Source organism: Vigna unguiculata, chromosome 9 (assembly GCF_004118075.2).
Source record: "Vigna unguiculata cultivar IT97K-499-35 chromosome 9, ASM411807v1, whole genome shotgun sequence".
NCBI classification, from domain to species: Eukaryota; Viridiplantae; Streptophyta; class Magnoliopsida; order Fabales; family Fabaceae; genus Vigna; species Vigna unguiculata.
Window position 1 is genome coordinate 39,080,450 of NC_040287.1, and position 17,150 is coordinate 39,097,599.

At 31.9% G+C, this 17,150-nt stretch overlaps 2 protein-coding genes across 2 annotated transcripts; one reads left to right on the forward strand and one right to left on the reverse strand.

Annotated features, from left to right (window-relative positions):
- Positions 1 to 114: 114 nt before the first annotated feature.
- On the forward strand, positions 115 to 9,293 carry LOC114163716 (lariat debranching enzyme). Its single transcript, XM_028048010.1, has 13 exons — positions 115 to 647; positions 835 to 956; positions 1,056 to 1,249; positions 1,826 to 2,008; positions 2,101 to 2,219; positions 2,344 to 2,483; positions 2,884 to 3,003; positions 3,154 to 3,240; positions 3,510 to 3,568; positions 7,457 to 7,762; positions 7,887 to 8,066; positions 8,433 to 8,598; positions 8,692 to 9,293. Exons 1-13 carry the CDS (start codon positions 367 to 369, stop codon positions 9,105 to 9,107), a joined length of 2,373 nt encoding a protein of 790 aa, XP_027903811.1. The 5' UTR covers positions 115 to 366; the 3' UTR covers positions 9,108 to 9,293.
- A 4,119-nt stretch (positions 9,294 to 13,412) lies between these two features.
- On the reverse strand, positions 13,413 to 14,823 carry LOC114164781 (protein ENHANCED DISEASE RESISTANCE 2-like). The gene has a single exon (XM_028049543.1). It carries the CDS (start codon positions 14,500 to 14,502, stop codon positions 13,684 to 13,686), a length of 819 nt encoding a protein of 272 aa, XP_027905344.1. The 5' UTR covers positions 14,503 to 14,823; the 3' UTR covers positions 13,413 to 13,683.
- Between the last annotated feature and the right edge of the window lie 2,327 nt (positions 14,824 to 17,150).

Genomic DNA, 17,150 nt, shown 5'->3' on the forward strand with positions numbered 1-17,150 from the left:
GAAAAACCTTAAATATATAAAAAATACTCATACTGTGAACAATTTCTCAGAAGTTTGCCATGAAATTATAACATTTGTAGCAAGTTTTTACAAGAAAAAAGTTACTTAAGTGAGCAATATCAGTTGAATTTCTTTTTCTGAAAAAAAAAAAAAACAAAAACGCGGAGTATGTTCTTTCTTAGTTAATTTAATATGGTTACTTCTGGAATGACAGTTGTGTGTTATCGTCGTATTTCAATTTTCAAAAAATTGACCGATAATGGAAAATGGAAGGAGACTATTTAAATTTATCCGCTAAGAAATAACGGAAACGAGAAATTAGGGTTTTTGTCAGGGTTTTCGATCAGATCAGTGAAGCGAGCAAGGATGAAGATTGCGGTGGAAGGGTGCATGCATGGCGACCTGGACAACGTTTACAGAACCCTTCAGCACTTGGAGAAATCCCAGAACACGAAAATCGACCTTCTCCTTTGCTGCGGTGATTTCCAAGCGGTTAGGAACGAGCAGGACTTGAAGAGCTTGAACGTCCCGCCCAAGTATCGCTCCATGAATTCCTTCTGGAAGTACTATTCCGGCGCCGAGGTTGCCCCTTACCCCACCATCTTCATCGGGGGGAACCACGAAGCGTCCAATTATCTCTGGGAACTGTTAGTTCACCTCAGCTTCAAACTCTAATAACTGTTCTGTTGCAATGCGATTTAGGGTTTCGACAGTTGTGACTTAAAAACATTGATTTTCCTGCCAAAATTACGGTCACGGACTGTTCTTCTAAAATCTTGACTGTTGCTGTGTGATTTAGGGTTTTGATAAGCTTTTGGTATGTGTTTGTTTTAGGTACTATGGAGGATGGGTTGCTCCTAATATCTACTTCTTGGGTGCTGCTGGGGTGGTGAGGTTTGGGAATGTCCGAATTGGTGGTCTCTCTGGGATTTATAATGGTCGACACTATAAATTAGGTTGTTTATCTGTTTGTGAATTGTGGGTTTTTAAAGGGTTGAATCTGAATTGGGTTTGTTTGCCGATTACTGAATGATGTTAGGTGTTTGTTTGAGCAGGACGATTTGAGAGGCCTCCCTATGATCAGAGTACCATTAGGTCTGTGTATCATGTTCGTGAGTATGATGTTCGTAAACTAATGGAACTTAAGGAGCCCATTGATATTTTTCTTTCGCATGATTGGCCACTGAGAATCACTGATTATGGGGATTGGGAGGAGCTTGTTCGGCGCAAGCACTATTTTAGGCAAGAGGTGGGGCTTGTTGAAAATTTTTAACTTAATGAAACTGCCAGAGTTTAGTAATAATTATTCTTTGTGTTGCGAATGCTGGATTTTGATTTGCTTGTATTTTTTTGTCAAGGATTCCGCAACATTGAGAAAGCTAAGAACTAAGCTAGGATGATAGTCTCATCTCTGTTTTATAAAAAAATGAGAAACATAAAGTTATTTTAGAGGGAATGTGAAACCATCATATTGCATTATCATTGGCCTTTATGCCCTGTTCGGATGAAACTTCTTAACAAGTAACTGTAGGAGAGAAAAAAATGGCTTTTAAGTTAAAATTAGCTTATGCAAGAAGTTCAAATAACCTTTATGTTAAATTAGAGAGCAGTTCTAAATTAGCTTATACACAACCCGCCAGCTAATTTTGAACTTTTTCCATATTTCATTTTTTCATCTTATTTGCTTTTTTTTTCCCTAAACGTATTTATTGAGAATCTGCTCCAGATTGGACTATGGTCTTTGATTACTTGTATAGTGTTTCATTAAATTTCTATAACAAGGCAGTATCTTATTTGTGTACCTAATAAGGCTTATATTTGTCAGATAGAGGAAAAAAGATTAGGGAGTAAAGCAGCTGCTGAACTTCTAGAAAAACTGAAACCAAATTATTGGTTTTCGGCTCACTTACACTGCAAGTTTGCTGCTCTGGTTCAACATGGTGAAGGAGGTCCACTGACAAAATTCCTTGCACTGGACAAATGTATTGCGGGGCGTGATTTCTTACAGGTATAGGCATGCAATGATAATTTTCAGGGTTAATCTTCTGTGATAGCCATTTAAGTTAGGCATTACAATCATGGCATGTTCTGTGTCTTTAGATTGTGGAAATTGAATCGGATGCAGGACCCTATGAGATTCAGTATGATGAAGAATGGTTAGCGATAACACGGAAGTTCAACCCTATCTTCCCTTTAACCACCAAAGGTGCAGACTTCAGGTGTGCTTGTGCATGTGAAAACACCATAATTGACAATTAGGATTTTAGTTCTACAATTGTTTTGCTTTTTTTCTCTCCCCCTTCAAATAATAATAATAACAATGCCATATGTACTTGCTGACAGAGGTTTAAATCTCGAGATGGAAGATTGTCTTGAATGGGTTAGAAGCAGGCTGCGTGAGAAGGGGTGCAAACCATTTGAATTTGTTAGAACAGCTCCTTCCTATGACCCTTCACGGTCCAATTTTGATGGTGCTTTGACTGGTATTTCTTTTGTTTTCAATTACTAAGCTCATCTTGTTTTCTGGATAAAGATATTCTAATCATGATCAGTTAAGTGATTGGGCTAACTTGTAGCTGTATAATCTTATTCATGCATACTTCGGGAGTTCCCATGCATGAACATCTTATATGCATGTTATGATTAGGCAGTGTCGACTATTGTGTCTTCCCATTCTTGTGCTTATGTTAGTATAAAGTTTGATTTTTTCATTTTGTGGTGCGGTAATACAGTAAAATAGGCTCTAAGTCAAACTAAAAATATTCCTTTAAATTGAATGTGAAATTGTGAATCTCTATTCTGAATTAGTCACAATTAAGAGTTACTTGTGAGTTACTCTTCTCTCTTGACCTCTCATGTATTTTCTTCTCTTTTTTTTTTCAGCGAATCTCCGAAACCCTCAGACAGAATCTTTTTTGCAGCTTCTGGAACTTCCATATCTTCTTGATAAAAATCCTGACGCAAAGGACTTTTCACCTTATCCTCCTCTTTCAGTTAAAAGTGGTAAAGTTTAGCCTTTTTAATGGTCATAGATTAGAATCGGTCCATTTTTTTTTTCAAAAAATGATAGAAGCGAAATCTGGAGAATATCTTGGAGACATACAATATTTCGTTTTGAACTAACAACTTACAACATTTCGTATGCATTTCTAGGCATTAGTGATGATAATGAAGACATTCCCATTGATGATGTGGATGATGATGATGTAGAACTCCCAAAAGTTGATAATGTTGAAAGTTGAGATCGAGACTTCACATTTGTGAATCGTCGTTTGAAATTAACATACTGAATTGGTAATTATCTGCAACTAGCATTTTCTGCCTAGTACTTACAGACGATATTGACTCTTTGATGGGGACACTCACTAGATTGTGGATTTTCTTTCCCACTAATGAGTAGTTAAGTTTCATGTATATCATTAACTCACCATTTTTTGTTATAACAATAAAAGCTCTCAAGCTCTCTCCATTTTTCTTACAATTACTGTTTACTGCATTTTCTGAATCAGCTGCTATAGTGCGAATTGGTTCTGTCAAGGGATTTGCTGCTATTAATTGCATTAGTTCTGTACTGCGCTTCCCTTTTCTTCATCTTCAAAGATCAGAAGCCATGCTTGTGTTTTGGCTTTAAAAGGTCATATACAGTGAAGGATAGAAAGACATTCAATGATATTGTTGATATTGTGAGAATATTCTGAGTTGAGTGGGTGGAGTCCCGTATGGAATGTATGTAGATAAAAGCTGTACTTTTAAAGTTAAGTAAAATTTCAAATAAAAATATACTAGAGAGAAAAAATAGTCTATCTCCCCGAAAAAGTAATAATATTTTTATTATTATCAATGATTTTGTTTTTATAATCAATAATAATATTAAAGATTAAATATATTGTAAAATTGAAATTTGTCATTCTTTCATATGTTGATATAGTTTTATTCTTAAATTTTAAAAATAAATAGATATAATCATTTTTTATGGGATTATAGTATTAATTCTCTTATCTTATTTCTCTCCTCATTGACTTTATTATTCTAAATAAATCACATGATATTAGAGATGGCAAATAAACCCGTGTCCGTGGGTATCACCCGAACCCGTCTCCGTTTTGACGGGGAATCCCCGCTTTGACTGGGTATGGGTATGGGTATGGGTAATACCCGAAATTTTCAACTGGGGATGGGGATATATATATACCCGCCCAAATACCCGTCCCCGCTTAAATTACTAAACTATTTATAATTTATTAAATAATCTAAAAAATATATATAAATAAATAATATATTTACACATAAAATATAATATAATATAATATAATATAATATAGTATATATACATATAAATAAAATATACTTTTATATATATATATATATATATATATATATATATATATATATATTTACACATATACATGTAATATAATATAATATAATATACATATAATATATATACATAATAATATAATATAATATATATAATATATACGTATAAAACAAATTAATCATTTAACTAGTGAGATCTTTTATAAACAAATTTATAACATTACAAATTTATAAAAATTTAAAAGAAATATATATATATATATATATATATATATATATATATAAAAGCATAAAATATCTACGCATATACATATAATATATATACATAATAATATAATATATATAAATAATTATATATATATATATATATATATAAACATAAGATATCCACACATATAATATATATATACATAGTAATATAATATATAATATAATATAATATAATATATATATATATATATATATAACATATTTCTCATTCTCTTTATTTTTTGTTATATAACATATTGGCAATTGCTTCAGTTTTAGATCCAAGGTACAAGATGGACATGTTAGAATATTATTTTTATAAATTGTATGGTAATGATTTTGATCTGAAACTTAGTAGGATTCGTCAAATGTGCTATGATTTGGTTTTGGAATATCAATCAAAAAAGAATGAAACTTCTTCTTATAGAGCTACATCATTGGAGTTGGGAAAGGATGTTGATAATGATGCGAATGAATTTTTAGAGTTTATGGCAAAAAAGAAAAAATATAGAACTACAGTTATGAAAACAGAGTTGGATTATTACTTGGAAGAAGATAATTTGCCGGTTACACAAGAATTTGATATCCTATCATGGTGGAAAACAAATGGGTTAAAGTTTCCAACCCTTCAAGCAATTGCAAGGGATGTTTTAGCTATTCCAATAACAACTGTAGCTTCTGAATCTGCTTTTAGTACTGGTGGTCAGATATTAACTTCTCACCGTAGTCGACTTCATCATATTACTATAGAGGCTTTGATGTGTACAAGAAGTTGGATATGGAACTCAAACCATCTAGGTAAGTTACTCAAATTTATTAATATTTTTTGTTAGTATTTTTTGTGAATTCTCATCTGATATTCTACATTTGGTGTTTGTAGGTGTTAAAAAATTAAAAGGAAAAGATGTTCTCATGAGTGAAAATGAATCTGATGAAGAAGGTACATTGTATTCTAGTAATTAAAATTTTCAATTTCAATTATTATATCATATATAATTTTTCATTTTTTTTCTATGTGTAAGTGGATCGAATGCAAATGAAACCACTGATCATTTGTAAAATTAATAAATATTTTGGTTATTATAAAATTTTAGTAATGTGTAATTTTTTAGCTTTTATATAATTATTTGAATTTTATTTAGTTGTTATTTGATACTTTAATTTGAGATTTATACTATTATAATATTTTTCTTAATATTTGACATCATGAAAATCAAAAAGAGTATGTTATTTTAATATTGAATATTTTGATAGTATCATGATTCCGTTGGTGTGATTTTTAATTTTTTTTTATAAAAAATATTTAATTGATATATGGAACAATAAAAAAATGGGTATGGGTATGGGTATAAGAAAATACCCGTTACCCGGTGGGGATGGGGATGAGTCAAAAATTGTATACCCGTTGGGTTTGGGGATGGGGATGGGGATGAATTTTTATTATGGGGATGGGGATGGGATCATGATACTCGTACCCGCCCCGCCCCGTTGCCATCCCTACATGATATTAACACAACAAACATATTCACTTATACCCTAAACTTAAATTATGACAAAGTTAACTTCTCTCATCTTAGTTTTTTTTTTTTTAATTTTAGAAAAAATGTGGGCAGTCTCAATTGATTCAACTAGCTATAAAACATTTTTCATAAATTCATATCTACAAAAATTCCCTTTTCCTCAAAAACTGCACACATGCATGTGTTTCTATTGATATTATTTGTTATTAATATTAATTTTCCATTGTTTTTTCTAATTTTTATAAAACTGCAATTTTAAATATAATTGGTAAGGTAAATTCTAGAATATAAGCGTTATCAATTTGTCATATTCAACACTTTTAATTGTAAGTAATTTTACATTACCTCAATCCATAAATAAGTTAACTAATCGTTAAAAAATGTGAAAGTAGTCTATAATATTTAGTTTTATGATGTTAAAAAAAATCTTTTTAAAATAAATTGTTGAACCTGTACGAATAGTGTTTTCGTATTTCAATTACTAAAACTAAGAATTTGTATTCCCCACCAAATTCACACAAAAGACACACAGTATATAGAGTTTATTTTATATGGATAATTTTAATCTATGGTGCAAACAATTGTAATATATCTTTCCCAGTTAATCAAATTTAACTATACATTCTTTTCAGAATATAAATTTTAAAAATTAACAAATAATATTTTAATTTCTAACAATGCGTAAGCAGTTTTACAATTAAACCTATATAAATAATGTTTTCAATATATAAATTATTTAAAAAAGATAAGACATCGCCACACTAGTTTACATGCAGATAATACACATCTTAAGAAAAACTTTTACTGTAACTGCGTTAACCTAAAGTTTATATAATCCGTTACATTAACTTGAAGATTATCATGCACTTAGAAAAAAAAGACGTACTTACACTAATTACATTGATAAAATGATTTTCTTCAACTAAAAACATCAGTGTTCAATCACATACACAAGGCCTTCAAAGTTTATATCAGGTAATGGAAAAAAATACAAAATTAGTGCAATTTTGACTTCGAAATTACCAAACTAGTGTAATTTTGAAGTTGTATTATTTTGATACTATTTCATTTAGTATGACTTCAGTGTAGTGTGATATAAATTAAAATTGTGTCAGTTTGATAGAAACATGTATTATAATGTAAACTAAAATTGTAAAAAGAAATTTATTGTAGTACCTGCTTCACATGATTTCAAAATTACACCAAAATAGTTCTTTCTTGAGCATTTTCACTGGTTGTACTAAAACAATGCTTGATGAGAGAAATCATACAGTAATCAGAAACAGGAAAATGCATAACCAAATCCTCTATCTACCTACTGACTTCAACCAACCACATAAATGTAGTTTTAAATATGCACAATTTCCTAGTTATGTTACCTCTGCTATTGTACCATTATCAAGTGGAAGACTCTGCAAATTCAATGCATTGCCCCAGAAGTACTAAAAATTGGTTCTATGGAGACAAGAACAAGAACTCTTTCCGTAACAATCTCTTCTCTTTTTATGTTTTCTTTCGTTTGCTTTGTTAAGGGTAGCCTCTCTTTCAACTTCTATGCAGCTTCATGCCCTTCAGCTGAGTTAATCATAAGAGACACAGTTAGCTCATTTTCTTCTACTGATCCTTCGATTCCTGGAAAGCTCCTTCGCATGGTTTTCCATGATTGCTTTGTGGAGGTCAGTGTTCAAATGCTTCATGAAAAGTGCTTTTCTTTTGATTCTAAGCTCAGATGTTGCATGCATTCACAGTTGTAGCTTACAGTGAGTTTTCTTGATGTGATAATGGTCACTTTATACGCAGGGTTGTGATGCCTCTTTGATGCTGCAAGGGAACAACACAGAACAAAGTGATCCAGGAAATAGATCTGTTGGAGGATTTTCAGTGATAGATTCAGCAAAAACGGTCCTAGAGAAATTCTGCCCTGGAACTGTTTCTTGTGCGGACATAATAGCTATAGCTGCTAGAGATGCTGTTGCAATAGTAAGTTCTTCCACATTACATCAATGATATTCTTCAATGGTAGATTTTTTTACGTATCTGGAACAAATTTGCCCAAATATTACAAAAATATTATTTATTATAAAGTAAGTCGTCAAGATGTACAAGAGTTATAGCATAACCATTTCAACTTCAGATGTATAGAAGTCGTTGGAACTTATGACGATTTTAGTTTGTACAGAAGAAGCCATTAATATTTTGTACTCAAGAAGTGAACAGATAACTTCTGTACAAACTGAAGTCGCCAACGATCGTGACGACTTCTGTATATTTGAAATGAAATTGTCATGATTTTGGTGAAAAAGCCTCAATGGTATATTGACATGACATGACATGTGTTTTAAACAGGCTGGTGGACCTAGAATTATGATTCCTACAGGTAGGAGAGATGGGATGGTTTCACTTGCTTCAAATGTCAGACCCAACATTGTGGACACCAGTTTTTCAATGGATGAGATGCTTCAACTCTTTGCCACTAAAGGATTATCTTTACTTGATCTTGTAGTCCTTTCAGGTGCATCTTCTATGTCCAAAAATGATTTCACTCACACTGTTTGCTTTCAAATCATGCTCTACATACTTATGCAGTGATATTTAAGCTTTTCAGGAGCTCATACCATAGGCACAGCACATTGCAGCTCATTCAGGGATCGTTTTGAAGAAGATTCAATGGGAAAGCTGAGGCTCAGTGACAAAACCCTTGACAGTGACTATGCTGAAGTGCTGATGGAACAATGTCCAGCTGGTGTTCAACCTTCTGCAAAGGTGAACAATGATCCTCAAACATCTTTGCTCTTTGACAACATCTACTACCAGAATCTTCTGGCTCACAAGGGCCTGTTCCAATCAGATTCTGTTCTCATAAGCAATGATAGCACAAGGATGTTTGTGGAAGATTTTGCAAATGATCAAGACCTTTTCTTTCAGAATTGGGGTCAGTCCTTCTTGAAGCTCACCAGTGTTGGAGTCAAATCTGGTGATGTTGGTGAAATTAGATTATCTTGTGCATCAACTAATGCGTAAGAAAAAAAAATTGTGCAGCAAGCAATAAGATTCTCTGAGCATTATGGAAGATACCATTTATCTTGTGCTTACTTCTTTCTCCTTTATTTGTTGTCCTCTCATGTATTTTTTCAGAAACAGTTTAGTTTGACTAATATATTTACATGTTCTGATACTGAAGGTAGAGATATAGAACATGATTTTGAAGAGGTTTTCAGACATATTTAGTCCCGATTGAACTTTAATTTGTAACATTATGATCTCTAATTGGAGAAAAAGTGCCAACAGTTGTCTCAGTAGCTGGGATAAATTATTGATGAATGGATGCATTAGGTCAAAAAGTACCAATACATATACATACACTTAAACTAAATTACTATCGCTTTTACATAATAATATTCTTAATTTTAATAATTTATGAGATTTTTTTTTTAGGTTTCTCTTAACAATAGATGTGTGTAGGTTAAGTATACATCATGGATGTTCTCAAATATTATTTATTTGGTTTTTAATTACCATTTTCAAAATAAATAGGCCAGAATAGTCTAGAGGGTTGACTGAGTTTTCTTTGTTTCTTTGTTTATCTGTTGTTTAATTTTATTTGGCTGCTCCTTTTTTTTTTCTTCTTTTAGACTTGGAATTCAAAGAAACACAAGTGAAAAAAAATCAAATTGGGCTTTTTTGTACAAATAAGCGTAGTAGTGTTTGAAAATTGAATCATTTTATCTGGATTTTTTACACACAAAATCATGTAGCACACAGCTTATTTCAATAGAAGAAATAAAGAGAGAAAAATAGACAATTATTTTATAACCAGAAAAACATTTAATACTTTTTACAGATAACAAATTAAAAAATTATTTGAGAAAAATAAATTCTACTATTTATCAGATTAAAAACGCATTTAACCTAAATATGAATTCAGCCTCAAACTATTTTGTTTTTCTTCTAGAAGTGGTAAATAAATTGTTCAAGTAATCCTCACATCAAGGTGTTCTAATAAAATCTCAAGAAGTAATTTAAAAGATTTTTCAATATTTAATCATGACTTTAATTTATGTTTTTGGTAAAATATTTTATTTCTAAATTTATTTTACAATTGCATGTGGCATTATATAGAAAGATTTGATCGTGTCCCTGAAATTATGTGGAATGAATAATATGATTAGAAACCTAACTTCTAAGCATGTTGAGTAAAATATTTGTTGATTTGATTAATAATTTGCGTGCTTTATCACTTGGTAGTTGCCATTATTTACGAATGCAGATTTTTTTTCTTATTGAGCTTTTTATATTGTTAATTCATTGACTTTTCAAAATATATATTGATATTGATATATTAAGATAGTTTTTAATATATTTTAAAATATTAAAACTAATATTATTTTATTAAGAGTTTGTTTGTCTTATTGGCTTAGTAAATGTTACTATTGTTTTTGTTTTTCAAACCATATGAGGAAAATATGACTTTTTGGTACATGAGGGATATTTTATGTGGTTGAAAAGAAGTACTTAATAGTAAGTTTGGATGAAGTTTATTTAAAGGTCAATTTTTTTTATATAGAAAATTTAAAATTACATTATTCTAAATTTTACTTACAGACCAAGGGTTTGAAATTTTTTCACATTTGTAAAATTTCTCTCCTTTTTCATGTGTTTTCTTCAGTGAGACCGGTCAAAGTATGGCAAGTTTTGATTAGAAGTCTTCAATTGGATATTAATTTTTATCTAATACCAACATTTTCTTTTTCAAGTTAAAGTCGGTTATAATTTTTTTAGTTGTGATTAATAATTTTTTTCTGTCAAGACTTGTTAATAACATGTTAGTTAAAGTTTTTTTTTTCAACGTCAATAAAAAATAGAATATTTTTATTCAAATAAAAAGTAAAAGTTAATAAATCTAAATTATTTTAGAAAAAAAAATTAAGAATTAAACCATTAAAATAAAACCAAATGAATTTAATGTATTTGAATTTCTTCAAAATTTTAAATTCTCAGCTAGCTCAATTCCAAGGTAAAGGTTGAAAGTGTAAGGGAAAATATTTTTTTAATAATTAAATTTTAACAACTTTTTTTAAGAAAAAGTGTTATTTTTTAAGTAGTTTCTTAATTTTTTTATTAAGAAAAAATTGTGAAAGTAAAAATATAATTGTGTTTCTTTTATGCATGGTAAAGAGGAATTAAAACAGAAGAATCTTTTTAGTGTCAGCGATTGGAACATGTGCTGGCAAAGCAACGGAGAGTACCTTGCTGTAAAGGTTGATCGTTATGCCAAAAGCAAGAAAAACTTTGAACTTTCTGTGTTGAAAGAGATATATCCATACAAGTGTTGGAGATAGAGAACGAAAATGACCACAACATTGCCTTTTGCATTTTATGGCCACGCACCATCTTCAGTCCTTACACTAATCTCCACGAAAAATGTAAGACAATGTTGTTAAAACTTGAGTTTTTCGTAGAGATTAGCCAGTGTCGTTGAGATTTAAGATTTGCTCGGTCGTAAAAATGGAGAAAGAGAGGAATGGCTTCTGAGTTCAACAAAGACTAACATAAGAAAAAAGACACTGAATACTAACCTTTTCCTTTCTTTGTTTGGAATATGAATTATGCATTTTTTAGTTACTTTTAATGATTTTATGAATCAAGAAATGATAGGTACAGAAAGAACCTTTACAGTTTGCTAGTTCTGGTAATAGCTAGCTATTTTGGAATTTTCTGTTCATTTCCATGTGATGAACTAAAGTTGATTCTGATTGAGGTTGTGTAAATCCAAGAATGAAACATATTCTTCTCCTTTGGGTTCTAGTGGCAGTTCTTGTGGCTGATGAAGAGGAGTATAAGGATTAGTGAAGTATTATAATTACTTCATGGTACACATGTGGTAATAATTATTTGTTTTTTCATTTATTTTTTCTTAAAGTAAGAAGAATGTATTTGGGAGAAACAGAGTTACATGCTCTACTTTTCCCCTACCCTAAGAAGGGGAACTGTAATTGAATAGCTCATAGCTCTCTGCATTAGACTTTCAGAAAAATCGGCGTCCACATATTGGGATTCTTCTTCAACTATCGCTTTTCCTCTTCATCAGGTAACAATTAACAACTTGCTTTCAATCTCATTCCTTTCATATTCAAAAATACCAATTGTCCTCGTCATTAAAACAATGAATTGAAAATAGAATCAGGTTCTGTAAGCCTAAGCATGAGCTACGTACGATACCAGGAATAACTCTAACCACAAGTTCATTTCAACATATGTATGGGTAAAAGAAAAACTTTTCTCCAAGAAAATAACTTAAACTAGTGATGTCTTTTATTTTTTATATTTTATAATATTCTACGACGTTATTCTACGACGTTTTCAAACAAGCAAATTGCAAAGGCATCGCCAGTTTCTCAGTAGAGTTTGGCACAATGAACGAGAAGAAAATAGAACATTTTTTTACACTAAAAAACAACAGACCGTGGGACAAAAGGTCATTATTGATCTTAATCATACACACCTAGTCATAGTTATTAAATTATTAAATTGAAAACATACAAAATGAATGACACGCATAAGATAATCCCGATTAAAGCTATGACCAAAACGTCTTTAACTCATTTTTTATAGTTTCTGTTCTGTGACGAAACTAAGCATCCACCTCTTCCTTCATTCCAGCTTAAAACCACCACAACTCTTCAAAGCTAGCTAGCTATATTCACTTTTCTGAACAGTAATATTTTTGGTAATGTTTATTTTAAAGCTACGACAATATTCTGAACAAAAAGACAGCACAGTCCTTTAAAATAGTAAACATCATCATCATCGCTGTCCCATAATCCCAGCACCTATCAATGTTATCGTCCAATAGAATAGAAGTATCTTATAACACGACGCAAAAGGTACGTTTAGTGTGCTGTTTGATTCTCAAAATCAACACCCTGGTTGATCAATGATTTGTGAGAATCATGAATCATAATAAAACCAAAACAGGGTAAGCCAAAGCACCCATTGTATCTGTGTAACTGTGTTGGTCGGTACTTTCACAACGGTCTTCGATCAAACTTTGATATCAGCACAAAAAATAAAACAGTTGCTTATGTTTGGTACCTGATAAGATTAAAGATTAAAAAATATAGTGTTGATATAAAAAAAAAAAAAGGGTTTCCTAGTGCTACGTTATAAGGAACTTTTCCACAGCATGTGAGGTTCCATTCCACTACATTTCCTCCCTAGGCAGCTGCCACCCACCTCAGTAGCCGCCCACCAAACAAAAGATTCACCGACCAAACCTGTCCTCTCCCAATCCATAGAAAAACGCTACAAACAACCCAACAATCACAATTTCATGGATGCTAAAAATGCAACCTTTTTCGTCATTCCAAAGCCCCACTACTTCCAATTTTACAAATAAAATCGCAAAACAAAAGTAATAGCAGAAATTCCAATGGACCGAAATTCAGTGAATTATTTATTACCCACCGAAAAAAGAGCCTAAGAATACACCGATAACGAGGACCAAGCAGAAGGTGAAACGAAATTAAATCATCTAAATAAACATTTAATATAAAAAAATACACTGTTAATATTTTATTTATTTTTTAATCTAAAATTTTTACTCATCGTTACCACTGAGGTGGTTGACCTTGTTGCCGCGCGGAGCATTGGGCGCATCGACAACTGTGGCGGCGGACATCTCCATCTGGCAAACCCTAATCGCTCCTATGAGCCTCTCCGGGAGCTCCTCCTCCGCCAGCGCCTCCACGACGAATCCCATGTCGATGGTGACGCTGGTGACGTAGCCCAACGCGAGGCGAAGGATAGCGTTGGCGATGGCACTGCTTCCAATGTCCACGTCAATCTCGAAGTAGTTCGGTCCCCTGTGATAGTTACACGTTAGCGCCTTCCCCAACAAGCACGCGCTGTAATTCCCCACCGTTTTTTTCACGATCCACGGTCCCTTCACGATGCGGTTCACCAGCTTGAACCGCTGGTTCCGGAACGCGTCGTCGCCCTCGATGAACCGCCCAAGGAGTGAACCGGAGGGAACCGGTTCGTCAGTGAAAAAGTAAAATACCGCGCTGTGGTGCTCTTTCCCCGGGACCTGCAGGTTGACGGCGAAGATGAAGCTCTTCCGGGCTTTGCCTTCGGCCTGGGCCTGACGGAGGGCCTGACTCACGCGGTTGTCGGGCCGCGCGAGGACGTTGTCGAGCTTCGATTGGGATTTGAGCCAGTCCATACCTGCCGGTGCCAGTAGGTAGTCGCCGGCGGGGGATTTTTGGCGTTTGGTGAAGAAATTGCGAGAGCGGAGAAGGAAGAGGTCGCCGGGAGGGGAGGCCCAGCCGTTGGTGCCGGAGTCAAGGTCGACGGGGCGGAGGGATCCCCCGTGGACGGCGTCGGAGGTCCAGTGAGCGGAGGAGGCGGTGCGGGACATGGCGGCGATAGCGGCTAGGTTTGGATGCACGCGCTCATGCCATTGAGATTGGTTTGATTTTGCGATGTGATTTTTGGGTTTGCGATTTTTGTCTTTACTCGGTGAACAGAAGAGAAGAGAAGACGACGCAAGTACTGGTTTGCTCCCTTTATTGGTGTTTGGTGTTTAGTGTATCAATCAAAAGGATTGAGGTTAAAGAGAATAGAATACCCAGAACACCCTTGCGTTTCGTCGAATCTACGAGTAACGCCACACGGAGCAAACGCGATTTTTCTCTTTCCTTTTTTTTTCTCTCTCACTCACCCCTTGAGTCTTCTACACACGTATTCTGTCATCACTCCACGCTTAATTTATAGTTCTGGTTTGGACTTCACACACCAATTCTAATTAAATATATCATTTTTGGAGATGTCATTTAACGATCCAACAATGACTAGACATGTAAATAAGACGGTAGGAAGAGAGATGTCAACATGTCAACATGATGGGTAACCGTTAGATAAATATTTATCCCACATCCATATATATATATATATATATGGTATTCGGTATCCATTATGCGGGTACTTATATATTTTTTTAATATTTACGGATATTCACGGGTACCCATGAATATTTAAAAAAAATAAAAATAAATATTTAACAACATGTTTTAATTGCAAATTCAAATAAAATATAATATATAATATTCATAAATTTTAAATAAAGTCTAAATAACTCATTTAATAGTGTTGAATGATAATTTATAAAAAAATTATTTTTTTTAAAACTAATTGATAAAAAATAACTCATTCAAAATTAATATATTAATATTTTAATTATGTTATTTAAATTAATATTTTTTTTGTGACATAAATGTCATAAATTAATATGGAAAATGTCAAACTTGTAATAGGTGAATAAATTTAATTATGATAAAAAGTTACAGAACAGCTAGATGGTTGTGAGAAGTCAACCTTATAATTAATTACTCAAGGTTAATATATAATGTGTGAATACATTAAAACTCATTCATTCTACAAATCAATTCACATGCATAATCACATTTACCAATTTTGAACTTCGGACAGATATACTCCATTGAGGAGATATTAAAAGATATAATCATATATAAATATGACAAAATATTTAATTATACCCAAATGTCTTGAATATATCTAAGAAAACTCAATGCACAATTAATAATTGACATAATCACTTATTTTTAAGTGATAATGAAAGAGAAAGTTAAATGAGAGACATCTAATAGAGTATCTGATATCCAGAATGTGATTTTTTTTTACCAAGGAAATTTTGAATTTTTTGGTTGGTAAATATACTGTGTAAGTAAATGTGTTGAATCACAAATATTTTTCAAATGAATTTATTATATATATATATATATATATATATATATAACTAAAAGTGTTTTCAATTTATACGAACACATGAATTGCTTCATCCCTGTAACAAGTTAATCTCATTCATAATTTTTTTTTCATTTTCTGGATAGAGAACTTTATGATCTATGTTTGAGTGTACTTGTTTATGGTGAGCCTTTGGAGTATTGAAGCTCGATGACGAATGTTTTTGGACAGAAAACTCTATTAATTGGTGTTTAATACTTGCTTTTTAATTGTCGAGGTTAAAAAAGAACATTTCTATAATGATATAAACTGGGTTTGCTTGAGGATCTTTGGAGTTTCAAAGTTAGAGGACACATGTTTTTGGACAAAAAACTTTATTGATTGGTGTTTGATACTAAATTCGTGAGTATCAAAAAACGAATGTTGAGAATTCTACGAGTCAAGTCGTTGTTCTAATTTGTTACAAAAAATTATATATAATTTTAAAGATAATGATATTTTAACTCACTTTTTTTTATCCACTTTTAACCTACCACTCTCATCACTTTTAAATCATTACATTACATTATTACAAAAAATTAAAATAGATAATCTAAGGGTAATGAGAGTGATGAGTTAAAAGTGGATCCAGAAAAGTGGATTAAAATATCATTTTCCAATTTTAAACATCATAGTTGTAAACATTAAAAATTATTTATGCTTTTAACTTTATTTGTAAATTCCGTTAATTTTGGTAAGCTACTCCAGATTTGTTAAGTTAAATGGAGTCATTCGCGTGAAGTTGTTTTGGATGGTTTGTCACAAATTATAGAAATCGTTTTTATAAGTATAAACAAATATAAATTCGTTTGCGGAAATAAAATTGTTTGACAACTCAATTCATTGTATATTTTTTTAACTTTTTTTATACATTACTTCCATTTTTGATTACACGTTACGTTATAAGCTATTGAATAACTAAATGTATATTTTTTTCTATTATTTTGCAATATAAGTGATAAGCTATTGAATAATTTTATATATATATATCCCATAAGGACAAGAATAATTCGGCCCAACATTTTTTATATTCATTTTTAGTGTATAAAATGCACTTCTAAATAAGAGAAGAATAAGAAAAAGAAAATATTTTATTACAAAAGTGATAATTGTTTTCTCTAAGTTATACGTTTTCTATTCTGACTTATGACATTAAAATAAATTTAAACTTGTTAACAATCAATTATTTCCTACTTCTAGTCTTTGTAAGAAGACAAATATGTTTTCAGCTTATGTACTTTCAATGAATCGTGTCAAATATTT